Source organism: Diabrotica virgifera, chromosome 5, assembly GCF_917563875.1.
Source record: "Diabrotica virgifera virgifera chromosome 5, PGI_DIABVI_V3a".
Lineage (NCBI taxonomy): Eukaryota > Metazoa > Arthropoda > Insecta > Coleoptera > Chrysomelidae > Diabrotica > Diabrotica virgifera.
This window is the reverse complement of record NC_065447.1, coordinates 251,287,517-251,315,143: the sequence shown is the minus strand read 5'-3', so window position 1 is coordinate 251,315,143 and position 27,627 is coordinate 251,287,517. Positions and strand designations below refer to the sequence as shown.

Below are 27,627 nucleotides of genomic sequence, written 5' to 3'. Positions count from 1 at the left end.
CAATAAGACGTCTTTTTATGTTCCTTCTCCTCCAAATTTTGATAATTCTTTTACCTACAATCGTAGATAAAAGAATATACCTAAGTTCCTACCTTATATAAAAACACTTATGCCATGATTAAATCCGGTTTTTGCTGAAGTAATGTATCTAGCTGTACAAATTGTTCCTCTGTTTGCATTAGAAAGTTAATCTTTTGTAGAATGAATAGAACATAGAACCTAAGGCCGATGCCACATTATGCGTTTTGACCGGATGCGTTTCCGACGCATCCGGTGAAAACGCATAGTGTGACAGATCGGTCCGGTTGCGTTGGAAGCGGATGCGTTTTGAGTCATCGGTACGCGCTTACTACCTGCACCAGACTAAACGCATAGTGTGACAGGTTGGTCCGGTTGCGTTGGAAACGGATGCGTTTTCACCGCATCCGTTCAAAACGCATAATGTGGCATCGGCCTAACATTTCCTTCTATAACGGTTAATCTAATCCCTATCCTATGATTGGCCAGGCGCAGGGTTCTAGCTTGACATAATATGACACCGTTGCCGTATCCTCAATTTTTTCACAAACATAACCACGTCACATAAAGTTACATTTAAAAATAGCTGCTTCAATAATTTTGAAGCACCAAAAAAATAAAGTTTGAAAAAGTAAATAGTACATTATCAGTGTAAATACTGGATAGAAAAAACTCAAAAGAGGCATTTTAAATCAAAGTTCATTAAAATTGTTACAAAAAAAGATAAATAAAGATCAACTGTATAAATGTTTTTAAATCAAAAGATAATTTAAATTCTTTTTATTAATGATTACTATTAAGACATTAATTGAAATTTAAATTATTCAGTAGATTATATTCAAAGTTAACCAACACTGTTATAAAAAGGAAGATCAACTGATAAATGAAGATAAACTGTATACATTTTGTTTAGATTATAAATCTATCTTTATATATTAATCTTACTATTCTTGTATATTATACCATTGATTGGAATTATACAAGAATCAAACAATTAAAGTATGGCAACACTGCAAATGCCAAATAACTGAAGGTTATTAGATACATTCCTGAACTGGTCTGGATTCGTAATTCCTAGGGACGTCCGTAATCGTACTTCCTGTGGACGTCCGATTAAGGTCCCATTACATTCTGACTTAGCGGGACCTGAAACAGACGTCCTGGGGACGTCCGTAATCGTACTTCCTGGGGACGTATTAATTTGTAATTCCTGGGAACGTCCGATTGAGGTCCCCGTACATTCGGACTTAATTGGGACCTGAAACGGACGTCCTCGGGATGTCATGTGCTATCTGGGTTTTATTAACATTCTGTTTTTTTATTCATTCACTTATGTTGGATAATAAAAAAGTTAGTTACTTTAACAACTAGTCTTGTTTTTCGCCAATACAGGGCGTTTTTAAATAAGTATGACAATCTTTAAGGGGTAATTCTGCATGAAAAAATAATAACAGTTTGCTTTATGAACGTATGTCTGCAAATGCTTCGTTTCCAAAATAGGGGCTGAAAGTTTTCTTACAAACTGACGATTTATTTATTGCTCTAAAACCGGTTGAGATATGCAAATGAAAGTTGGTGGGTTTTAAAAGGTAGTTATTGTGCATTTGTTGACATACAATTAACAATTTTATGTCCACCATTGGCGCACATAAGCCTCATATTACTCGTATGCGCGCCAATGGTGAATATTTAATTCCTAATTGTATATCAAAGAATGCGCAATAACTACCACTTAAAACCCAAGAAAGTTCATTTGCTAAGCGGTTTTATTGCAATACATAAATCCTCAGTTTGTAAGAAAATTTTCAACACCCCTATCTCGAAAACGAAAAGCATTTGCGGACGTTATGTTTATAAAGAAAACTGCCATTATTTTTTCATGCAGAATTACCACTTGAAGTTTGCCACACTTATTTAAAAACACCCTGTATTGACGGAAAACAAGGCTAGTTGTTAAAGTACCTACCTAACTTTTTTATTATCCAATATAATCGAATGAATAAAAAAACAGAATGTTAGTAAATGAGGCTATAGTTGGGTTTTAATTTCAGTATTTTATAAATGCTAGAATATTCCACAGGGTCACGTGAACTTTCAGAAAAAATCACAGTTTAATTAGTACACCCGGTATACAATGACAATTTACCTGTCTGGCAACAATATTATTACGGCGATATTGATAAAGAATAAGGCTACATCATTTAAAAAAATCACTTAAATCAGACAACAGGTTTAGAAAATTCGAGACATCAAAAATGACCCATTTTTAAGGTGGTGAGTTATTTCTTGGAGAAGTGCAGGCATATACATCTTTATTCACGTTCAAACGGCGCCGGCGTTGCCTTAATAAGTTTAAACAAAATAAAGCCTTCCTAGTTCCCACTCCATTGCGAAATCCGATGGACATTGGGGATAGAAGAGGACCCTGTTTAATTTCTGTTATATAGATAATTCGTCTCCTATATCTTTTAGTATATACTATAGCTACAAACTTTGTTTTAGGTTAAAGTGTGGTTTCAAAACAGAAGGATGAAATGGAAGAGAAATAAATCTGGAGACAGGCAAAATAAAGCCAAACATTTGAAATCAGTTTCATAATTTGTAATAGTAGATTAAAGAAAAATATATATGTATTAGTTATTATTAAATGTTTTATATTTACCTGTAGTTGTTTCAATTTGATACCATACATTTAGTTTTCGATTAGAGATAGGCGACTCAAGGAAACTCTAAAATCGGCAACATTGCCTATGAGAATGAGTTGCATTGGAATTGTAGAATCGATGAATAACTGAATAAATCCGCGCAACTCAGGTGTGGAAAGCAGTATTATAAATGGCAGTTGTGGAAAGCGCAATTATAAATAATTGCCATGTATTGGGTGTACTCCGATATCTAATTTAAAAGTAAACACACAATATGTCAAGCAAGAGCTAGCCTAGATATACAGTAGAACGCCGATTATCCGTGTGCGGATTATCCGGGCTGCGGATTATCCGTGCTATGATTTTCTATTACTTAAATTGCATTTTTGAGGTTTTATCAAAATAGCGTTACTGTAAATCACTCGACGGAAACTCTATACGCGGAGAGGGAAACTGATAATGAAAGATTTATTTTTTTTGTTGTCTTTTTATGGTAGGGCTATATGTATGGATATACGTACATATTTATTACAATAAGAAATAAATGTTCGGATTATCCGTGCTTTTCAATTATCCGTGCCAACGTCCGGTCCCGAGGAGCACGGATAATCGGGGTTCTACTGTATTAAAAATTGGGACATACAATGTCATATCCATAAGAGGAAAAGAAATAGAAGATATGGCAAATTATGATATTAATGGTTTGGTCATATCTTGACACGTTGATGGACAGAACGCCTGGAGATGTCTAATTTCCATTGATGTAAAATGTAATGTGACACAACATCTATTGATGATATTTTTAAAATAACCAGTTGTGACAAAAAACTTTACATTATATCTACAGATGCGTATGAAATAACATGTCAATGTTGTCGTCCACATGTTTACAAAAATTGTTAAAAAACCCATTGTTTCCATAAACTATAAGCGGTAAAAGAAATTCATCAATTTCCCTATTCTACTTTGCAAAATATATATAGTGTTACAACACTGAATTGCTTATACATTTGACGCACTGTCCATCAACTTGCTAAACAAAAAAAAATGGTACTGAATGGATAGTTTTTCAGATGAAATTCCAACAAAAAATAAAAAAACTGGTATTTTTATAAAATATATTTTTAAGACTGCAAAACAGAAAATCCTAATTACCTATAATTATTTTTTTGATAACTTCTTCTTTATAGTCTTACCATTAGACACTTCTACAGGAACACCCAATAATGAGCTTCCACGTTTCTTGATTAGTTCTCTTGCAATCCTCTTTACAGTTTGTGTGTTGATTGGTTCAGGCTTTTTAGATTTTTTGGTGATACCTTTAGATGACTTATTCTTCTTTTTCAAACTCTTCTTATCTGAAGGTGATGTATCTTCTACTATATTAGTTTTACTAGCTTTATTTAATTTCTTTTTAATTGATGGAGTTTTTTCAGACTCTGACGATACAGACTTGTTTAATTTTTTATTTGATTTACTAGCTTTAGTTGAAAGTACTTTTGGTGAATTTTTACTACTAGTAACTGCACTCTTAGCTTTTTTAACTGGTATCTTGAGCTCTATATCTGAATCAAAATCAAGTTCTTTGTGTGTATTACTAACTCTTGGAACACTTTTCTTCTGTTTAACTTCTAGATTTGAAGGTGTGAATGAAGTCTCCACTCCAGCATTTTTTAGCCATTCCAGTTTCTTATTTATTTTTGTCAGTCTATTAGCGGTTCTTTTTGCCTGAGTTTTAGGGTCCAGCTTTATATTAACCAGATATTGTTTTTGCCTCCTAACTTTGGAGGAATACCTAGTAATTGTGTTAGGTTTGCCCATAAATAATCCCTTTGGTCGCTTTTCAGGTGCAACAAAATTAGCTGAAACAAAATTAACCATGGTAGAAATCTTTAAAAATAAGCCACAATTTTACTAAAAAATGAATTTATTAACGTTTCGAAGCCCAAATCGGGTTTAATAAAATTTAATAAAACATTCATAAATGCATTTTTTAGTAAAATTGTGGCTTATTTCCCATAAAAAATACGTAATTATAAAAATGCCACAAGGAAATATCTTCAGAACAACATCTTTAAAAATAGTTCATTACACTTATAAATATAAATATAGTTGAGATAATTTGAAGGCCTTCTTAGGCTCATTATATTTTTCTAGAGTGTTTAAATCTAATAATGAAGATTTAGGACTTTATTTGTTAATAATAACCCTTTTGTGTGTAATAAAAGTGTTAAATAAAGTTATACGAAAGTTTTTTTTTATATCAAGTTATAACTAATTAACCAAAGTGACTTTTTTTCTATAAAAATGTAAAAGTAGTTGTAAACAAAATAATTTTCTTTTTATTTAGCTTAAATGCCTCGACAACTAAGGCCATTGGCATGGTACAGTTGATTTCACAATCAGATTATAGTGTAATGTGTAGTGGTAGGGTGTGTGTGTGTGTGTGTGTGTGTGTGTGTGTGTGTGTGTGTGTGTGTGTGTGTGTGTGTGTGTGTGTGTGTGTGTGTGTGTGTGTGTGGAGTAAATGTCTTGTTACTTAGTAAAGTAAACTTATTGTCTTTACAAAGAGACCCTAATTGTGTCCAAAATCTGTAGTCTCCCAGCTGAGTACCGACCCCACAAGGCAAAATAATTTAAAACAGAGCCTTGCGGTACATATTTTAAATATGATGCAAGTCTTCGAAATGCCGCCCCTTAAATTACTATTATTGAAACTTAACTTTTATTATTATTAAACAAAACTACACAAAATGAACGAAACCTCTTATTTTAAAAACAAAACATACTTACTTTAAGGGCGCAAAATTTCAGGCTAATAATTTTTAAATGTATTCATTTTTTTTCGAATCTTGAGAAAGTAATAAGTATTTTTAAAAAAATTAATCGTAGAATGAAACATTACATTATTACTGAGGGCCGAAAGTTCCTGAAAACTTCTATGTTTATTTCAATAATATTTTTCAAGGGCTGCAAAAGAAAAGAAAATTGAGTGTGATTTTTAATTTCAAATATCTCATTCAAAAGAACCTTTTTGTTTATTCTAAGGGACCTTTACTTTTGTTTATTTTAATGTAATCTTTCATTCTGCGTTTAAATTTTTCAAAATATTTATTAGTTTTTTCAGGATTTGAAAAGAATGAATGCATTTAAAAAGCATTGGACCGAAATTTTGCACCTACGCTCTTAAATGAAATATGTTTTAAAATTACATTAAATAACATTTACAAAAATTGCAATATATTACCCTTCCGACTTTAATTTTGGCAAACTCTTAATCAGATTGGTGTAGTCTCTATGAAATGAATGCTAAATTTTTTTTTAGTTGTGTCTTATCTGATAGTCTTCGTAAATAGTTTTTAATAATTTTTGATTTTAAAAAACTTCTTTCTTCACTAGCTACCGAGACATGTAGTGTTAATAAAATTCTTAGTGATACAAATACATTTGTGATTTGTGTATAAAGAAATTAGGTGATTTTGGCACAAAAAGTTCGAAATCTCTAAAGCTTTCATGAAGTGTGGTATAATAATTTGGCATAAATCAATTCTTCTAGAAGAGCATTTGCCTCTGTATCAGATTCTTTTTCTTTTTATATTAAAAGTATTGACTGAAGATTCACACAATATTTTTCTAGTGTTTTATAATATATTTCCCTCAATTTAAAAATATCATATAAAAATTTAAAATTTTTATTATGAGTTTCTACAAACGAAAATCGATCAATCAAAGAATTAACGGCAATGTCGAAAATATAGATGAAATAATTTATAATAAATTTAGCTTCCTTAAGAGCTTGTCCACAGATTTTTAGTAATCAAATAAACGTTTTTTTTCCTCCTAGCTCAAATTTCATTTTCGGCTGGAAATTCGGAACTTATATCAAGGTTTTCTGCAATATTCATTAGCAATAATTTTCATTTGGTCATAGCCAGATTGTCTGTAACTTTTCATTTTTTCTGTAGTTTCTGATAACATTTTTACACAATCTGACAATTTTTTTTTATTTTACTGATTATATCGCCTCCCTTGTGATGCCGCCTGATGTGATTGCCTCGCCGCATCATAGCACGACACGGCCCTGATTTAAAATAAAAGTAAGTTAAACAAAGTAAGATTTTTATACAAAACAATATGGTCAAATCCAAATCTTAACCTGTTATGGTATACCTAAATGTTACTATTTTTGGCCATGGCAATTATGGGATAATTTTGATATTTACTTAACATGTTCGCTACCAAGGAAGTATTTAAGTTTCGTCCTCATAGACCATAGCTATTTAAATTGCCATTATGTGCAGTGCGATCCTCGGTAAGACACTGGTCTATGGAAAAAATCAATGTGGCTCATATGTGAGCCACTTGGTAGCGAACATGTTAAGATATCAGAATATTTGATTTAAAGCACCCACCTGTTATTCTCTTCTTAAACATTAAGTAGTTGTTCATAGTTTCTGCTGCAATCTTGGCTACTTCTGGGTTCACAAACTCAACATAGCCATACCCTTTGCTGTTTCCTGTCTTGCCGGACCTACAAACTATAACATTGGTAACTTTACCAAATTGTGTGAAGTATTTCTTAAGTTCATCTTCATAGAAACCATGAGGCAAGTGGGATATAAATATAAGACCCCTTTTTTGCTCTTGGGCTGCAATTAGAGCTTTCTTTGTACCTTTAACTGTGACGGTTCCATCCTGTTAAAAACAGAGGTTAATGAAAATGTATTTGAATATATATTATGTATACAACACGTACCTTTATTTTCTTTTTTAACTGTTTTGTTTCTTTGACAACTTCTTTTTGTTTTGATTTTTCCAAAGATAAAACTTCTGCTGCTCGAGTTTTAGTCATTTTATTAAAATTAAATAAAACAGAAAAATCAAACCAAAATTTTATATTTGGCCCACGTGTGTATATTTGACAATTGACACACATAAATTCAACGTTTACGTCAGGCAATTTATTATACAAACAGTAAACTTAGTGGCGTACATTTAAGGGTAACAAATAATTTAAAGTGGAATCTTGTTTGTAATCAATTTGAAATTACTTTAAAAAGGATAGCAGAGGTATAATAATTTTATAACTAATTTCCTTTCTGTATGAAAGGAATGTATAAATATTTTTGTAATGATTTTTCGAATGATACAACGGTGGCTGTGATACTTATATGGTAACATAACAAATATTAAATCATATGTGTATCTGTCAAAAGGTCAATCGGCAATTTATCTGTCAGTTTTGAGAGCAAAGTTGTCAGAGAAACTCAAATTTATGCTTTTAAGATGTGCGGAGGTTTTACTTGTTCTAAAAATGCCCTTATTGCGCTCAACGTACTATATATTGTAAGAACCTTACATTTTCATTCACTCATTTATTCATAAATAACTGTTTTTCTCTCTTTCAGGTCGTCGCGTGTATATTGATAGGGGTTGCAGTTTATGGACGAGAAGCCACTATTTTAGACACAGATTTACCTATTGTCGGAGGTATTTTAGCATGTGGGATAATATTAATGCTAATATCAGTCCTAGGGCTGCTTGGTGCAGTCAAACATCATCAGGTCATGCTGTTTTTCGTATCCTTTTCATGAACAGGAAGTAAAAGTTTATCTTTAATCAACCCACATATTTCTTAAGATATAATACCTTTGAAGGTTGAATGATCTTAATAATTAACGTTCGTTTTTAACATTTCTAACATGTGATAAAAGTATATATTTGTTTGATAAATATATAATGATAAATTATCTATTGAAATCATATAAACAAAGGCTTTGTTTATAGTGAAATTATCAGATTCCTTATGAATTTTTTTAAACCTAAGGACAAGGTGAATAGATGTTTTAAATTCGAATTAGGCATTTTTTATTAAATAATTCAGATTTACCAAAAAATATAGAAACATCAATCTTTGTATGTAATTTTACAAATGTTTAGCATTTCATTATGTACATGGTTTAAAACATATATTATGTCATTATTTACCTCTTCAAAGTGATGTGTACTAGATACACTAGAAACTATGTTACCTATTTTGAGTTTGTCCACCAATGATGCACTAGTGACTAGTGTCGCACCACAACAGTTTCATCGAAGGTACCGACAACACACGAGTGTCATCAGTATCAGACAAGTAGCGCTTGTTCAAGATGGGCACCGAATGTGTTAAAGTGAAACTTTACAACTAACTTTTTAAATCCCAACTGATAGCCATGTCACAACCTCCTACCTGACACTTTGTCAACCCAAGGAATATCTTAAATAGCATTGGTACCAAAATACATAACAGTTTAGCATTTAAGAAATAGTCGTGGAAATGAAGCATTTTGGCTCGAAATTTTTTCGTCCAGCATGGATTTACTTGAAATTTTCACAGAAGGTAGGGAATAGTCCAAGGATCATTTTCTATATCATACCGCTGTACGCTAAAACCTTGGGGGTAGTTGCCACCCCATCTCAGGGGTGGGAATTTTTATTACAATTTAACCATGTAAATCGATGTAAAAAGTAATTCTGAGAAAAAAATGATTTTTACATTTTCTTCATAAAACTAATATTTTTCGAGTTATTCGCGCTTGAACGTATCATCAATACACTGCCTTGTATAGAGAAGGTACTTGAAAAAGCTGTTTACAACCAAATAATTGAATACTTTAATAAAAATAATCTTTTTCTCGGCAATCAGTCTGGGTTTCGAAAGGGTCACTCATGTGAAACAGCAATACAACTTACCATCTCGAAGTGGAAACTACTTATTGATAACAATAAATTTGTAGTAGCTGTATTCTTAGACTTTAGAAGAGCTTTTGAAACTATAGACATAGATTTGTTAATTAAAAAATTGAGGTACTATGGTTTTAAACAAAGTGTTATAAAATGGTTTAACGAATATCTCACAAAAAGAACTCATTATGTGCAGTTAGGCCAAAGTAAATCAACAGAACTACCTAATTGTTTTGGTGTACCACAAGGCAGTGTACTTGGAGCATTATTATTTATTATTTTCATCAATGATGTAAATTATGTTGAGGGTCTGGAATTTATTAGTCTTTTTGCAGATGACACATTAATTGTATGCAGTGGTGATGATATTGTGGAGGTTGTTAGAAGGATGCAGTGTTTGTTAAAAAGAATTGAGATATTTTTGGATGCTAACAAGTTAAAACTTAATGCGAGTAAAACAAAGTCAATGATAGTCTCTAGCCGATATAAATTAAATAATATAAGTATGGAAAATTTGAAACTAAAAGTTAATAATGAATGCATCAAATGGGTCAATGAAATTAAATATCTTGGATTTATACTGGATAACACACTCTCTCAGAAACCTCATTTTCAATATATTTGCAAGAAAATGTCTAAAAAATTATTTTTCTTTAATAGAATTAGCAAAGATCTATCATTATTTTCAAGGATCACTGTATTTAGAAGTATAATTCAGCCCCATTTTGACTACTGTTCAAGTGCTTTATATTTAGGTGATAAAAGATCAATTCAATCATTGCAAATTTTGTATAACAGAGGTATAAGAACAATTCTTCGATGCAATCGCTACACGCCAATTGAGATGATGTACTCTACTTTAGGTTGGTTTTCAGTGCAACAAAGGCTTTACTACCTTACTATGGTTTTCATTTTTAAATTAAAAAAAGGAATGCTGCCTGCATATTTTAATGAATATGTTACATTGAGGGGTCAAGTTCATTCATATACCATGAGAAATATTGAAGATTTTGATATTCAAAAAACTAATAAACATAGTACAATGACATCCCTGTTTTACAAATGTATGAATGAATTTAACCATCTTCCCCCTAGTGTTAAGAATGCACTGACAGTTCAAATTTTTAAAAAATTACTGAAGACATATATTTTACCTAGATAAAAAAATAATAATTTTTAATAAATCTGTATGTGTTGTATAATATTGCATGTATTGTATATTGTATGTTACATTTCATGTTACAATTCATATTTAAATATTGTTAGTAGGATTTCTATTTCAATAAAGAATTTCAATTTCAAACGTAACAGTTTTTCGATGAAAAAATCAACTTCTTTAGAGGGTTTTTTGAGAATACCTCGAAAAATATGCATTTAATCAAAAAAAAACTGTATACAGTAGAACCCCGTAAATCCAAACCAACGGAAAGTGAAAAAAATTTAAAAATTCAAGACAAAAACTTAAAAACATGTTTATTATACAGAGTAAAGCCAGAAAATTGGACAATGTAGGATTACTAGGACTTTGACATTTAAAATTTCTTAAAAAGAAATATTATACTTTAATATATAGGTTTATAAAGTGTTTATAAAGGTTAAACACAAACTTACTTTGGTTCTCTCGTAGTCGACTGAGTCCAAAAATATTGTCCACACTCTTGTGAGAACGTTTGACTACTCAAAATCACAATGAAAGCTTTGAACTACTAGTTAAGGCTAACTTTCGGATAATCCGAAATTTTCGGAAGCTGAACAGGCTGTCCCCCCAATTAGTTCGGATTTGCGGGGTTCTACTGTATATCATAAATGTATCTTTTAGTAACACAAATCAAATTCTTTTTCTATAATATCTTTAAGACCAATACAAACCAAGATATGGCATGTTAAAAGTTAGCTTTTTCGTCAAATGCATAATATTTAATATTCAAAGCCAAATAACAGGAAAATCGATTTTTCGAGGAAAACTTAAACAATCTTTTTTCAAGTATATAGTTAGACCTCTTAAAAAATAATAATAGAAAGTTTCTAGCCTGAAAATTAGGCGACTTATGATCAAAAAAAGGTCGGTACCTGCTTTTCTCTATGAAAAAATCAGTGAAAACAACCCCCTAACTACCCTCCTAATTAAAAATTGGTTTTCACCTATTTAATTCCTTGTATATTTATATTACGAATACACCCAAGAAATTTGACCTATTTAAAAGGCCTAATTTTAAAAAAATTGGAGTTTAAAGAAAAATTGATGTTTTGTAATTTCGTATTTTTCACTTTTTACTTCAAAATATCTCCGAAAATACTATAGTTACGAAAAAAATGATAACTACTAAATTTTAGATTTTCTAATAACTAAAATTCCTTTGTACATAGATTTTAATTACAGTAAATAGTTGGCGAGAAATAGCTGTTTAAATCCTCTATTTACGAGCAAACACCCCCTTATTCGAGCCCTTTAAACCCACCCCAATTAAAAACTAAGGGATCTTAAGGAATTTAATTTACACAGTTTTATAGGTCTTCAAAAATCCTACAAAAATATTTTTCAATGTATGTATAATACCTAATACCACAGAACCGTATACTGGAAGATGACTAAAAAACAATTTGTATTTGTATTTGTGCATATTTTTAAATTCGTATTTTTGTGTAAATAAATGTTTTTGTAATTATTTAATTCTACTTTTTTTCTATATAGATCTATGAAATTATCTACTTATAAAAATTGTAATGGTATTAAGGGTGGTTTTTAAGGGTTGAAATATTATGATATTATATCCTAAAGCATAAAACAATCATTATTTAACCAATCAAAACCAAATTTTACCCATATTAAAGTTTACAATGTTTTTATATAATTTTTGACAATAAGGGGTAGTTTACACCCCTAAAAATAATCAACACCCTTGAGCATGATATAGAATATAAAGTACAGGGTTAGATGATCCTAATCCTAAATTTTTATGTAAATCAATGCAAGCCGAAATTATTCTTTTAGGATAAGTATATTTTTTATATATAGCTCCAACAAGGGTGGTTTTAAGGGTTGAAATATTATGGTAGTATGTCTTAATGCATAAAACAATCATTATGTAACTAATAAGAACCAAATGTTGACAATATTAAAGTTTAAAATATTATTTTATAATTTTTTACAATTAGGGGTAGTTTTCACCCTTAAGAAACCAAAAGCGTACAACGGCTCAATATAGAAAATGAACTAGAGGGTGAAATGAGCCTAATCGCAAATTTTTGTACAAATCGATGCTGGACGAAAAAATTGCGAATTTTTTCAGTTTCATTTCCTCGACTAAAAACATTTCAAGCAATTTCATTTCCTTAACATACCTTTAGTACATGGTAATCCTCTTTCTGTTGTTCCTTATCCAGTTTTCAGTTGCTTGTGCATGTCTTGGTGTAAATAATGAACAACAAACCAGGCTAGCAGAGGAAGGTTGGAAGAGGGTAAATAATAACACCAGAAGTAATGTACAGAAAGTGTTCAGTTGTTGTGGATTTGATGACAAAGTGGATCTTGATTATCCACCACCAGATTTTAAAGCTATTCAGGTAAGGATATACAGGCGCAGATCTAGAAATTCTTAATAGGGGGGGGGGGCTAGACTTCCCGAAAATATTAGATATTATTATCCAGATTTAGCCATACGGTTCATGCTCCCTCTAAGGCTCTGAGCACAGTGTGGTCCCAGTATAGCTTGTAGTTGTCGTTTTCAAGCATTCTGCCAGGGACGTATTGATAACAAGGTTATCAATACGTCCCAATCTCAAAAGGCTATTAAATTAGCACATGCTTGTCCACTTGCTCGCCTATGCCCATAAGTCATCTTCCTCCTAGATACTGCGGTAATGTTGTTCTCGCTACTGCACTAAGTGGATGATATTTTTGTGCCTTTGTGAGAAGTGTTCTTGTTTTCTGCTGAAGACTTTCTATATCCGTTTTTGGCCATTTAATAACTCCAAATGAGTAACTAAGCGCGCAACTGGCGTTAAGCGGAAAAATTCAGTCATCCCAGATACTTACGGTATTAAAAGGACTGAGCTCTGGTGGGGCTCTTTCCGTGCTATCGAGTCCTAGGTGACCGGGTCTGGTAGGTATCACTCAAAAATCTTCTGTATATCTGGACGTTAAAAGTGGTAAAGCTTTCAACATCGTCTATAGAGATGTCCATTCAGACCCAACTATTTTATGTTTTCTAGAAGGTTCTTCGGAATGACTCCAGTAGTAGAGAGACTAAGAGGTATTGTCTGGGTACTTCCAATTCTCTGTACTTGGCGATTTTTCGTTATATTTGACATGCAGATTATTGTTGTTAGGTATTGCCACATCAGTTGTGTTGTTTCTCTCATGAATTTATTAACTAATATGAGATTTGTTCTATTATGTGCCACTGTTTGGTCTGCAGTTCCAGTTTAACTTGAATTGTCGTTCTCAAGCATACTCTCAGGGACGTATTGATAATATGGCAGATGGTTGGTTTGGAGAAGTCCCACTTTGATAGTTATTTATCTCTTAATGAACGATCTTTCCTACTGAGTCATGCCAGTTGCCAGTTGCAGCAAACGCCTGGCAGACCCCGGTAAGATATTGGATGCTTTCTTGGGATATACATCCATATCGGAATTACATAGTCGTTTTGGATCTGATTGTCTTTTAATACCGCTAGCTTTGCTACACCCAAACCGAATTACAACAGTGAATAAATTATATTGAATGAAGTTCCAATGTTGCCACATAGGCTAACATACTGTCCATTGTTTAAAATGTGTAAAACATATCGTTTCATAAATTAATAATTAAAATTTAACTATTCTGCCTCAAATAGTTACACAAAATGATAATTTATAACAGTGATGTTTCTTTGCTGAAGGGGGGCCAATTGTAGAAATGTAAAAAAAATACTATTTATAGACTAAATATAATAGGGGTGTCTAAGGACCCATTGACCCCCTCTGTATCCGCGCCTGAGGATATATTATATTCAGGATATATTAATATAAGGATAGATGCAGTAGCACAATCAACATTACAAGTTTAAAAACTTGACGCGGAAAATATGAAGCACATCTGCACAAATTAGGAATAGTTAGTTCATCAGTTTGCTTTTGTGATATTGTTTCGATTAGAGATTTGAATTATATTTTCTTTGAATGCAAAATTAACGAGAGATATATTATAGACCAATTATATTACAATTTACGACAAACACAAGTGTATTTTTCAATTACTATAGAATATCTACTAAGTTGTCATGAAATGGAAATATTTAAATTACTCATAAACTACTTGAAAGAAATAAATATAGTCATTTAAATGATATAGGTATAAATATAACAAAACGAATAAATTGAGTCATAACAATAAAACACTGAAAACGTTTTTTTTTCTATACTTCCACAAAATTTATTATAACTATGTGACTACAGCCGTTTCGGCAGAGTGCCTTTCTCAAGTGATTTAGTTCACTATGTGTTTGCCTTTTTAAAGTCTTTAACTGAAGAGGTTGAGGAGTGGGGAGCTGTTTGTCTCGAGTTGGTAATTCAGAATTATATCTGTACTTTTTAATTTATTAATTTCCATAGATTCTAATAAAGATAGCTTAAGGCCTTTATTTTGAATATGCAGAATTTGAAACTCTTCATTAAAAGAATGATTCTGATCTAGAAGGTGAAGTGCGTATGTAGAAGTGTCTGTTTTTCTATTGTTGAAACCCCTCCTATCCATTTGTCAAAGGTTCTGCCAGTTTGACCAATGTAAGTTTTCGGACAGTCACCACAAGTTAGTTTGTAGACACCACTCTGTAGTTGTTTTCTCTTTTGGCATAGTAATAAATTTTGTGGAAGTATAGAAAACAAACGTTTTCAGTGTTTTATTGTTAGATAAAATGAACTTCCATCAAGTAACGGTCAAATCCATCAATTATTTATGAATAAATTGAGGTAAAAATAAAATAAAAATCTGTGGCTAACGGACCTGTATCCAAGCCATCTTTTCACACACTCACACACACACAACACTGTGTTTTGGGAAAGACCAGATGGCAGAAGGTTTGTAGGATGGCATAGAAAAAGATGTAGAGATGCAGTCAGGGATGATCTGAAGAAAATGGGAATGGGACAATGAGTAATAGTGGTAGAGGACCGATAAACATGGAAGACAGTAGTAAATGTGGCATAGACTTACAAAGGGTTGTAAAGCCATGGATGATGATGATTGCATGACTGACGAGCAGTTTATTTATACAAAGTTTTTTAAATCAAAAGTAATAATATTTGTATATTCTAATATACGTGGTACTCTAGATTGTTGAAGCTCCATTACTTCATTACTTGTTATTATTGGTGTATAAACCTGGTATATTTATGTTCATATTTCGTTATATTTAGGATCGAGTTTGTCCAGATCCAGCCATATTGAATTGCCAGTGTTCCAAGTGTGTTGAAAAAGTACAGAACACTATAAACTATGCATTCAAGCTATGTGGATGGATAGGTTTGTTCTTCAGTTTCTCTGAGGTAAGTACTTCTGTGTAACTTTTTATTAATTATAATCTAATTTGATTAGTGCAAATATGACTAAATGAATCTTTTTATAGGAAGTATTGTTTATAAAAATCTTTTTTGTATTAATAGAATGTTTTGTATTAGTTTGGTGATTGGGTGGCAAAGGTAATATTTAAGTTTGGGTTTATAAATTGAAAGATAGTTAAAAATGTGTCAAAATATAAGGACAATCAATCAATGTTGGCTTAATACTTTTATCTGATTATCTAACCTGTTGCTTTAAAAATTAATGTTTTTAAATACCAAAGTAAATTAAATCCAAAAATATAAAACTAGGATGATGGACGTTTTGAGATGGACGTTGAGAGGTGACTCAAATTTTTTTGCAGAAATTGCTTGAAAATAACTCAAATAATAATATTTGAGTTATCCTCCCACTCAAAATGGTCCGGAACATTGTTTAAATAATCAAAATGTCAAAATATGAAGGAAAAATTCGATTTTTTTATTGGTTTTTTGATAATAACTTTAAAACTATCCATTTCTGAGAAAAGTTGTACTGACATAAAGGTTGCGTAATTAAATTTCCTACAATATAGAATGTTGTTCCTTGTTGCAAAATCAAACTAATTTTATTATTGTTTGTGAAATATTGTTTAAACAATTTCATATGTTTAAAAATAATAAACTTTTATTCTCTAAGGTAAAATATAATCATAACTCATATAATAATATTTGAGTTATCCTCCCACTCAAAAAGGTCCGGAACATTGTTTAAATTATCAAAATGTCAAAAAATGAAGGAAAAATTCGATTTTTTTCTTCGTTTTTTTGATTACATATAACTTTAAAAGTATTCATTTCCGAGAAAAGTTGTACTAACATAAAAGTTGCGTAATTAAATTTCCTACTATATAGGAAAAATTTTAACAATTGTCACCCTTGTTGCAAAATAGCAATAATTGCGAAAAAAAACATATAAAAAACAAGTATTCGCATTTTACGTTTTTCAACCATTCAACCATTTTTTCAAAATGTTGCAGGACTGAAAATAAAGCAGACAGCAAGTTGAATTTTTTTTACTTACAGAAGAATACTGTACCTTTCATTTGCAATTTGCAAAATTAAAATCGGTTAACTACTACGGCGTCAGGAATTTTTTTAAATAAACATTAATTTTTGGTGCTACGCGAGGACAGCGGATAGGTTTGCTCTGATTGGGCATTCCAATGACCGTTGATAATGATTGATAAATTTTAATTTTTAGTACATTTCGATATAAATAAATAAATTTGTTTATTGCAAAATTAAAACACATACTTTGTCATTTGAAATTACACTTTTTTTAGCAAAAACTTTCTTTGTTCATATATTTTAACTTAGAGAATAAAAGTTTATTATTTTTAAACATATGCAATTGTTTAAACAATATTTCACAAACAATAATCAAATTAGTTTGATTTTTGTGGAATTAAAATATTAAAATACAACAAAATATAGAGTAAGGAAAATAATATATTAGATATAGATTGGAACTGGTGGAAATCAACTTGTGTGAATCGAACACCGCTGTCCTGCGCGTAGCACCAAAAAATAATGTTTATTTAAAAAATTTCCCGACGACGTGGTAGTTAACCAATTTTAATTTTGCAAATTGCAAATGAAAGGTACAGTATTCTTCTATATGTAGAAAAAATTTCAACTTGCTATCTGCTTTATTTTCAGTCCTGCAACATTTTGAAAAAATGATTTTTTGAAAAACGTAAAATGCGAATACTCGTCTTTTATGGTTTCTTTTCGCAATTATTGCTATTTTGCAACAAGGGTGACAAGGGTTATAATCAAAAAACGAAGAAAAAAATCGAATTTTTCCTTAATTTTTTGACATTTTGATTATTTAAACAATGTTCCGGACCTTTTTGAGTGGGAGGATAACTCAATTATTATTATATGAGTTAATTCCAAGCAATTTTTGCACAAAAATATGAGTCACCTCTCAAGGTCCATCTCAAACAGATGCGTCCTGGACTATACTAGTATGACGTGAAAAGGTATCTTTTACTTTATCGTTCTTACAGTTCATCCTGAAACACCTTGTATATATCTCTGTAGTATCAATGCTACAAATTAGATGTTTATTGAGTATTACGTTCAACATAGATAAAACACACAGATTGTCTACATTTATTATTTGTTTACAAAGTAATGGCATAATCAGTTGATGAATTGCTAAAAGTTTTGATGATAGGTCATATTTATAGGTCAAACAATTAAATCATTTGAAAGTAAAATTGTAAAGACAACTGTGACCACGTGTTTATTCACATTACAAAGGGCGCTATTCAATAAACTTGTGTTTTGACTAGGAAAGTTTTGGGGTAGTTCTGATTTCTTCCATTATATATGTATTTTGGGCTGCTGAATCCGAATATGAGGTTTGCGGACAAAATTTCGTGACAGAACATTGAAAAAATCGTAAAATTTCTGCTTTTTCTCGCTTTTTTGCTTAAATCTCGAAAACTATTAACTTTCAGTAAATGGTCTGTTAACAGAAATTAAAGTACATACATACTTGAAATTCTCTACAAATATCAGTATTTACTTTTTTTCCAGACGAACCGTTTGGTCTGAAATGCAAATTGAAAATGGCCAATTTTTAACGGTTTCGGGAAAACCCACCTTTTACATTCCAAAACTTTATTTTTTATTAGAATGCTGTCATTTGATAAATTTCTCCTAGTTTTCTGCACAAATAATACATGTTAGTTCATATGGTATGTCTCTTGTGACAGCTTCCATGAATCCATTCCATCCTAAGAGGTCGGGAATGTCTCAGCTTTTCCCTTAGAGCTAGGATCAGTCACAGATGGAGTCACAGTTTCAGTTGGTGTGAACATTTCCTTCGGATCTGTTATCTTGATTTCTGATAAACCTTCAGGTTTTGTCCTTTCAAAATATATTTGTTGAACAGCTCCCTGACTTCCATAAACATCAGACGCGGGTTTCGTTTTTAACCGAGGAATGGATTGGTTAGGAGCTACTGCATGTTTTGGTGCAATACAAGAAATGCCACATATGACGTGAAAAGTATGGTATCCGTCGATTGTATGTACGTTAAAATCAGCGTTATCGTACACCTGCTGTGTAAAGCACGGCAGGTCAATTTTCTGCGGATCGCCTGCGAATGTTGACACTTCCAGGCGAACAGCTTCTGTATGGGATGAACAAAACCCCAAAGAGGAAACTATATCAACCCATTTTCTTGAGCCGTACTTTTTGTAGAGAAAACGGCCAACCCTGCAAGGAATGGTGAGACGAATTATCTGGGCCTTACTGCCGCTACATGACTTTGAGTAAGCACATTGCTTGTCTGGAAGTGTCAGCAATCGCAGGCGATCCCCATAAAATTGACCAGCTGTGCTTTACACAACACGTGTACGATAACACTGATTTTAACGTACATACAATCGTGGCATTTCTTGTATTGCACCAAAACATGCAGTAGCTCCTAACAAATCCATTCCTCGGTTAAAAACTAAACCCGCATCTGAGGTTTATGGAAGTCAGGGAGCTGTTCAATTAATACATTTTGAAAGGACAAAACCTCAAGGTTTATCAGAAATCAAGATAACAGATACGAAGGAAATGTTCACACCAACTGAAACTATGACTCCATCTATGCCTGATCTTCTGTGGCTCTAAGGGAAAACCAGAGACATTCCCAGCCTCTTAGGATGGAATGGATGCATGGAAGCTGTGACAAGAGACATACCATATTCATATTATGAACTAACATTTATTATTTGTACAGAAAACTAGGAGAAATTTATCAACTGACAGCATTCTAATAAAAAATAAAGTTTTGGAATGTAAAAAGTTGGTTTTGCCGAGACCGTTAAAAATTGCCAATTTTCAACTTGTACTTTAGGCCGAACGAAAAAAAAAGTAAATTGTGATATTTGTAGAGAATTTTAAGTACTTTAATTTCTATCTGTTAACATACCATTTACTAAAAGTTAATAGTTTTCGAGATTTGAGCAAAAAAGCGGAACAAAGTAGAATTTTTTCGCGATTTTTTCAATGTTCCGTCAAGAAATTTTATCCGCAAACCTCATATTCCCTATATAATGAAAGAAATCAGAACTACCCCAAAACTTTCCCACTATCGAGCTCGTAGAGTACAAATTGACTGAATACTACTTATAAGATTTTTGTGTAGTACCTACTGCTTTTTATTTTTAAGTTCATATTATGATAAATGAAAATGATTGGAAACGCATTCAAAGAACAATTACTTACATACTTAGTTACTACTTATTATACACTAATCACAAAAAGTATCGCATAATTTTTGAAACAGAAAAAAAGGTTAAAAATAATTTTTAATTTTTAGCAGAATGTTATAATACTCGTCTATCGTCTTCTTTAGGTGTCTACAAACCCATAACATTTCAGGTTAAAGCGTGACTTTGCCGAAAAAAAAAATAGTAAACAAAACGTTTACCTTCATAGTCATTACAGTCGGAAAAATGAAAGAATACCCATGAACGATCACATCAATCACTTACTTTGTATTTGCTGTCTTTTTCTATAAATAACAAACGTTTGTTATAGAAAAAGATAGCAAATACAAAATAAGTGATTGATGTGATCGTTCATGGGTATTCTTTCATTTTTTCGACTGTAGGTGAAAAGTATATTATATTGAAACAGGAATAATAGTCCAAGTAATGAAGCTTAGAATAGAACAAAACCTCGCAATTTTTACAGAATGGATGGATTTGCTTGAAAATTTGAGAATAAGTAGTGGATAGTCCAAGGATCAAAATCTATATGATGTCGAAAGGCGCTTTTACCATGGGGGTGGTTGCCACCCCATCTCGGGGTGGACATTTTTTATTATATTTAGACCGCAAAAGTTGGTAAAAACATTTATTCTAAGCAAAAAACGTTCTATACATTTTTTTGATAAAATCAATACTTTTTCGTTTATTCGCTATCGAAAGTGTTAGTTTTATATCGAAAAAATCAATGTTTTTAATCAGTTTTCTGCTAATAACTCAAAAAGTTTTCGTTTTATCCAAACAACTTTGCTTAATATAAATGTACCTTTTGAAAAAATAAACAAATCTGGTTTTTTTAATTTGTTTTAAAACCAATAGTAATCGACCTATACTTTTTTATATGTTAGCTCTTCTTCGTCAAATGCTAAATATTGTAGACTCAAAGTCAAACGACGGGAAATCTATGCATTTTTCGAGGATAACTCATTGAAACTAATTTAAAGTGTTTAAAAATATCTATCTCTAGAAATAAAAAAAAGTCTCTAGCTCAAAAATTAAATAACTTATAATGAAAAGAATGTAAGTCCCTATTTTTTTCGGCAAAAAATTTATCGGAAACAACCCCCTTATCACCAGCCTAATTAACATTAGTCACTGGCCATATTTTGCCTTCTTTATTTATGTATTATTAATAGGTTCTAGAAGTTTGACTGGCTTAAAATTATTAGTTTTTAATAAAATGGAGTTAAAAGCGAATAATTAATATTTGTAGTTTGGTAAAAATTGCCCTTTTCTTCGGAATAGAAAGATTAGCATCAGAGATACGAAAAAATGTTTAAATATGAAATTGTAGTTTATTTAATTCCCAAGAAAATGGTTTGCAAAAAATTTTCCTACGGTAAAAATTGAGTGAGCTATTGACAATTAAAACTTGTAATAACATGCAAAAACCACCTTTATCAACCCTTTCAAAGTCACCTCTTTTTGAGACTGAGGACTTTAAAAAGATTTAATATTAATAGCCTTATAGATCTCATAAAAACCTATAAAATTCTTTATAACCAAACTTTCTAAGGTAAAAAATTAAAGGTTACGGTTAAAAAATCAATATATTTTTTGAAAAAAAGAAAGAGAAATCCAATTGGAAGCATAATAATGTAAGTTAGCGCTGTTTTTAATCATTGGCCTTATTCATTCTTCTTTATTAGATTCTTATTAATAGGATCTAGACGTTTGACTGGCTTATAATAATTAGTTTTTAAAAAACTGGAGTCAAAAGCGAATAACGAATTTTTGTAGTTTGGTAAAAAATGCCATTTTCTTCAGAATAGAAAGATTAGCATCAGAGATACGAAAAAATGATTCAATATGAAATTGTAGATTATTTAATTTCCAAGAACTTGGTTTGAAAAAAATTTTTCTGCGGCACAAATTGAGTGAATTGTAAATGAGTATCTATACCAAAAACATTGATTTCTTAGATATAAAACTAACACTTTCGATAGCGAATAAATCGAAAACTATTAATTTTATCAAAAAAATGTATGAAACATTTTTTGCTTAGAATGAATGTTTTTATCAACTTTTGCGGTCAAAATATAATAAAAAATTTCCACCCCGGAGATGGAGTGGCAACCACCCCCATGGTAAAAGCGCCTTTCGACATCATATAGATTTTGATCCTTGGAATATCCACTACTTATTCTCAAATTTTCAAGCAAATCTATCCCTTCTGTAAAAATTGCGAGGTGAAAAGCTTCAGTTCCTGGACTATAAGCATATTGTGCCATAAAAACACTGTAGCGCAGGATAGGTAACTCAGAGAAAAGAAAAAGAACTTTTCGTTACTTTCTTATTGAACATTTCTTCATTTAGAATCACCCTATATATTATTTTTGTGACATTTTTTGTTGTTGATATAATATGGTTAATATAAGCTACCTTTGTTTCAATTAAAATTTTTGAAGATCCTCTTTAATATGTCCACAAACATGTGTATTAGTATGTTAAATAATCTTCATTTAAATGCATTCATTTAAATATAATAAATTTTATTATACAAATATAATATCTTCTATTTATATTCTAAAAATTCTAAAAACAATGTGTGGTATTTTTATTAACTGTCATATAATTTTTGATAATTAAACTATATAAAATTAAATTAAAACTAATATTTATTCTTGTAATGTGATGTTCTTTCTGTACATAAATATATTTTTAATTTTTTATGGGTCATACAACACGCAAATAACATAGTTTACAAATTATATACTACATGCAGCAAGATCGTTCTTTATAACAAAACAATTCAATGGTGATGATTGCAGGTGATGGCAAAACACTGTCACATTTATATAGTGATACATCTAGTCCGTTCTTTAACGGTAAAATATTGCAAAACCTCTAAATTTTAAAGAACCGCTTGGATTGACATGAAATTTGGCATACACATAGCTAACAAGTCAAAGAAAAAAAGTGATATTGTGCCGATATGTGCTTTTGCCCTAGGGGTGGTTTTCACCCCCTTTTGGGGGTGAAAAAATATTCGTCCAAAAAAAGTCAGGAAATGGATAGACTTGCTAATTTTAAGTAACTTTTGTTCTATATAGTTTTTTCACTAAGTCAATACTTTTCGAGTTATTTGGCAGTGAATATGTTCATTTTTTCAACAAAATAACCACGCTTTTAGACGGTTTTTCGCAAATAACTCAAATAGTAAGTACTTTGTCGAAAAACATTCTTAGCAAAAATATAGCCTGTAAAAAATTTAAAAAAATGGTGTATATTTCACGCCTCTACACCTAGCAGAAGCAGCGTTATAGCTAATGAAAAATAGGTTCATATTCGTCAAATTCCAAATGGAAAAATTTAACGTGAAATAACCAAAAATGAAGCACATTTCGGGGAAAACTCATTACAACTTATTTAAAGTGTTTAAAATAGCTTCATTTTTGTTTTATAAAAAAAATTTCTAGCATCAAAATTAAACAAGTTACGCTCAAAATAAAGTTAGTCCCTTTTGATTTTGGTAAAAAAATCGAGAAAATCATCCCCTAATTAGTATTTTAAATAAACTTAATCGTTACGACTTCACAAGTTTCTTGACTCTTGTATATATTGTTTATATGATCTGTAAGTTTCATCGGTTCAAAGTCCTTATTATTGAAAGGGCTGTAGTTAAAAGGGGTTGAACGAGGCACTGATCACGAATTTATGCAAATTTAGAAACACCAAATCTTAATCAATTTTTGTCTAACAGAAAAACAAAAAAATACATTATATTCAGAAAAGCAAATCTGACTTTTTTTGTTTTTCGAGATTTTTGGTGTCTCTAACAATTTTTAAGTTATTTTGAAAAATAGCATATTTTTCAAAATTTAAATTTTTAAAAATTTTATTTTGAAACCAAATTTTTTCAAAAATAAGCACTTTGAATCGATAAAACCTACATATCATATAAACACAACATAAATAAAATAATTTGTGGAGCGGTAAAGATTAATTTCATTTAAGTTGCTAATTAGGGGGTGGTCTTCCCGATTTTTTTTGCAAAAACAAAAGGGACCAACTTTATTTTGAGCGTAACTTACTTAAATTTAACGCTAGAAACTTTCTGTAAAAATAGAAATAAAGCTTTTTTAAAACACTTTAAAAAAGTTATAATGAGTGTTCCCCAAAAAGTGCTTAATTTTTTGGATATTTTTACGTCCAAATATTCTATTTGAAATTTGGTGAATATGCATATATTTTTCATTGGCTAGAACTCTGGTTCTACGAGATCCAGAGACCTAACGCGTACACCATTTTTTTTTACTTTTTTATAAGCTATATTTTTGCTAACAACGTTTTTTCGACAAAATACTTACTTTTTGAGTTATTTGCGAAAAACCGTCTAAAAATGTGGTAATTTTGTTGAAAAATGAACATATTCACTCGCAAATAACTCAAAAAGTGTTAACTTACCGAAAAAGCTCTATAGAACAAAAGTTACTTAAAATTAGTCAGTTTACCCATTTCCGCACTTATTTTGGACATATATTTTTTCACCCTCAAGAGGGAGTGAAAGTCACCCCCAGGGCAAAAGCACACATCGGCACAATATCACTTTTTTTCTTTGACATGTAAGCTATACGTATGCCAAATTTCATGTCAATCCAAGCGGTTCTTTAAAATTTAGAGCAAAAACCGTGAAAGAATGGACTAATCACAGCAGATTATTTTTTGAAAACAGACATTAGTCCAGGCGTAATCTTTCGAAATATGGACAATAATGGACATTTTCCATAGGAGTCCATTTTTTGCTGGAATCACTCCAGGATCTATCTTGTATCAATAATGACGATATAGGGCGGCCGCAAACCTTGTGCTTAATTATCTATTTAACAAAATCTGAAAAAAAAAAAATCGAAAATTTTTGTTTTTTTCTCCCATATTTTTGCCTATAACTCGAGAGATATTACTCCTACAAAAAAAATATAGAGAGTAAAAATTTAGTTTTTCAATTTGACTAACTAAAAATTTAAAATTTGATGTTTATTGTTAAAAATAGCATTAATTAGGGGAAAAGAGCAAAATATGAAGTTTTTCCTTTAAATTTTTTCGACCACTTAAACTTAACTTATAGCCTTCATATTCCGAGTAGAAAAACATTCTAATACAGCTGAAACATGACACGCGTTAAAATTTGCATTCCAGTGCCCGCAAAAAAAATAAAAAATTTACAAAATTATGTCGGACGTAAAATAAGCACTTTAAATAGTTGAACTTTTTTTTACATGTAAAGAAAGGCAAAAGCCTTCAAACGCACTTTAAAAAATTGAAATCTGTCAACTAACTATTGAGTTTTCTACACATATCTCAAAAATTCAACAACTTCATATTTTATATAAAAATCTATCACTAATTTCATATATTATCACTTAATACAACCCGTATTAATACTACTGACTATTATCTATCTTTAATCTTTAGAAATACAGACATTTTCTTGGACACTGCAAACGAAAAACTCGATCTGTGGCTTTGAGTCTCGGATACAACAGACGCTCTGTCGGCTCTGTTCTATCCTCTGTTTGTGATAACCACTTACAGTTGAGTCCGCGAGTCTTTACCCGTGCGTCATCGTTTAAAGCATACGAAATAAGTCGGAAATCTATTTCACGCAACAACAACTGACAGAAAGTGGCTACTGTTCCGATTACGGGTTTTACTATAAAATTTGACGTTATCAAATAAATAGAATGTCAAATGTAAGTTTTGCTTCAAAATTTTTGGCAGAATTGCAGCTACATTTGAAGTACACCTGGTTCCAAAAAAAACTGATACGGCTCTTGACGCGTATTTTGTAGAAAATTGAGCAGTGTATTTTGAAGGATAAAGAATTAATATTTACATACTGTCAATGTCACTGCCAAATTTTAAAATTTGTCAGATAGCTTATTCTGTTCCACGGTTATTAGACTTTATTATTAATCTTTATTATTAATACTTTCTCCGCAACTGAGGGTATCTTATCAACTGTATTGTTTTTAAACAATAGATGATAAGATAAAAATATTGACAGTTCAAAAATGTGAACATTATTGCATTGTGTGTGGCCTAAGTTTGGGCTGAAAACTGAAATGTATTACATTTTTACAAAATTTTTGAATATGTTTAATTACGTAGACCAATTTTAACAGTTGTTTTCAATACAGATTTCAATCATCTACAAAAATAGTTTCTAATGTCTTTTGATGTCAAATAATTAGGGAAGCTGGAATTCAACAGTTAAAAATTTTACATTGAGTTAATGCAAAATTGTGACGCATGTCAAAATTCTCAATGTATTTTAATTGTATTCATTTTTTTTCGAATCCTGAGAAAACTAATAAATATTTTTGAAAAATTTAAACTCAGAATGAAAGACTACATTATTACCGAGGGCTGAAAGTCCCTGAAAATTTCTATAATATTTATTTTAATAAGTTACAGGGCTGAAAATAAAAAAAAGTGTGATATTTAATTTCAAATATTTCATTCAATAGAAACTGCTTGTTTATTCTAAGGGGCTTTCCGCCCTCGGTAATAATGTAATCTTTCATCCTGCGTTTAAATTTTTCTAAAATACTTATTAGTTTTGATAAAATGATAAAATCACTGATAAAATCAAAGTACAATTTTTAAAAGAGCGTCTTTACTGCGTGAATGACGTTAGCTTTGTATGTTTTAAATATTAATTGCCAAAATATAATTACTTACTTTAAAATTGGAAAGTCCAATATAAAATAAGTTGTGAAAACAACTGTTTGTGTATAATAAAGAAACTTCAAAACGCAAAAATTCGACAAAAACCGCAAAAAATTCAACTGACTGACAGCCCCAAAAAGTAAACAAAGCAGAAACGTCAAACAAATTGTGCTTAAAATATGAAAACATACCGAATCGTCTTTTTTTGTTCCTATCTCTTTTCAATGTATTGAGTCTAGATGGTTCACAAAAATAACAGGTGTTTTGACTTAATAACAAACGGCAGCTGGTTTGTCATGAGTTTCATGCGTGGAAGAGAATGATGCTAGATAAAAAGTATGTGTTTTATCTCGCCAGGTATTAATGACGCACGGGTAAAGACTCGCGGACTCAACTGTAGTTTACCAAGTGGTGAAAAGTACCGCGAATCTCTGCTGCATCGTCATAAAGTGAACAGTAACGAATCATAGTGAATAGCTCTCTATGATTCTGACTCCTAGACAGAAAAGATGTTTTTTTTCGCAGTTGTATCATCTCCCAGTGGTAACGACTAAATCAACAAAAACAATATCGCAAAGCTCTATGATTCCGCTTCTCGTAATAAACAAAAGCTTTTTCTCCTTGTTCAAAACGAAAACGAAAGATAGACAGAAAAGACATCCCGGTTTTATCCGCGATGAACTATCGCGCGTGAAACCTGCATAGGT

At 31.1% G+C, this 27,627-nt stretch overlaps 3 protein-coding genes across 5 annotated transcripts in view; 2 read left to right on the top strand and 1 right to left on the bottom strand.

Annotated features, from left to right (window-relative positions):
* Window positions 1-2,679, top strand: part of LOC126884838 (homeobox protein Hox-B5a) — a 36,562-nt gene extending 33,883 nt beyond the window's left edge. Inside the window, exon 4 of the mRNA XM_050651115.1 lies at window positions 2,521-2,679. Within this exon, the coding sequence (XP_050507072.1) occupies window positions 2,521-2,616 (96 nt within the window). The 3' untranslated portion in view covers window positions 2,617-2,679. The remainder of the gene's footprint in view (window positions 1-2,520) is intronic.
* A 1,088-nt stretch (window positions 2,680-3,767) lies between these two features.
* LOC126884833 (MKI67 FHA domain-interacting nucleolar phosphoprotein-like) lies at window positions 3,768-7,592 on the bottom strand. The gene is made up of 3 exons (XM_050651100.1): window positions 7,420-7,592; window positions 7,076-7,358; window positions 3,768-4,525 (listed from the first exon to the last, which is right to left on the bottom strand). The coding sequence occupies exons 1-3, from the start codon at window positions 7,513-7,515 to the stop codon at window positions 3,825-3,827; spliced, it is 1,080 nt and encodes a 359-aa protein (XP_050507057.1). The 5' UTR covers window positions 7,516-7,592; the 3' UTR covers window positions 3,768-3,824.
* Window positions 7,593-7,892: 300 nt separating this feature from the next.
* LOC114338069 (tetraspanin-31-A) overlaps window positions 7,893-27,627 on the top strand; it is a 33,774-nt gene continuing 14,039 nt past the window's right edge. For all 3 annotated transcript variants that reach the window (XM_050651117.1, XM_050651118.1, XM_050651119.1), the window contains exons 1-4: window positions 7,893-8,009; window positions 8,072-8,242; window positions 12,738-12,953; window positions 15,789-15,917. In XM_050651117.1, coding sequence (XP_050507074.1) covers window positions 7,950-8,009; window positions 8,072-8,242; window positions 12,738-12,953; window positions 15,789-15,917 — 576 coding nt within the window. In that variant the 5' untranslated portion in view covers window positions 7,893-7,949. The remainder of the gene's footprint in view (window positions 8,010-8,071; window positions 8,243-12,737; window positions 12,954-15,788; window positions 15,918-27,627) is intronic.

Coding starts and splice junctions, on each gene's coding strand:
- LOC126884833 (XM_050651100.1), bottom strand. CDS start 7,515: ATGACTAAAACTCGAGCAGCAGAAGTTTTATCTTTGGAAAAATCAAAA. Junction 7,359..7,419: donor AGTTAAAAAAGAAAATAAAG/GTACGTGTTGTA, acceptor TGTTTTTAACAG/GATGGAACCGTCACAGTTAA. Junction 4,526..7,075: donor GTTTAAGAAGAGAATAACAG/GTGGGTGCTTTA, acceptor ATTTTGTTTCAG/CTAATTTTGTTGCACCTGAA.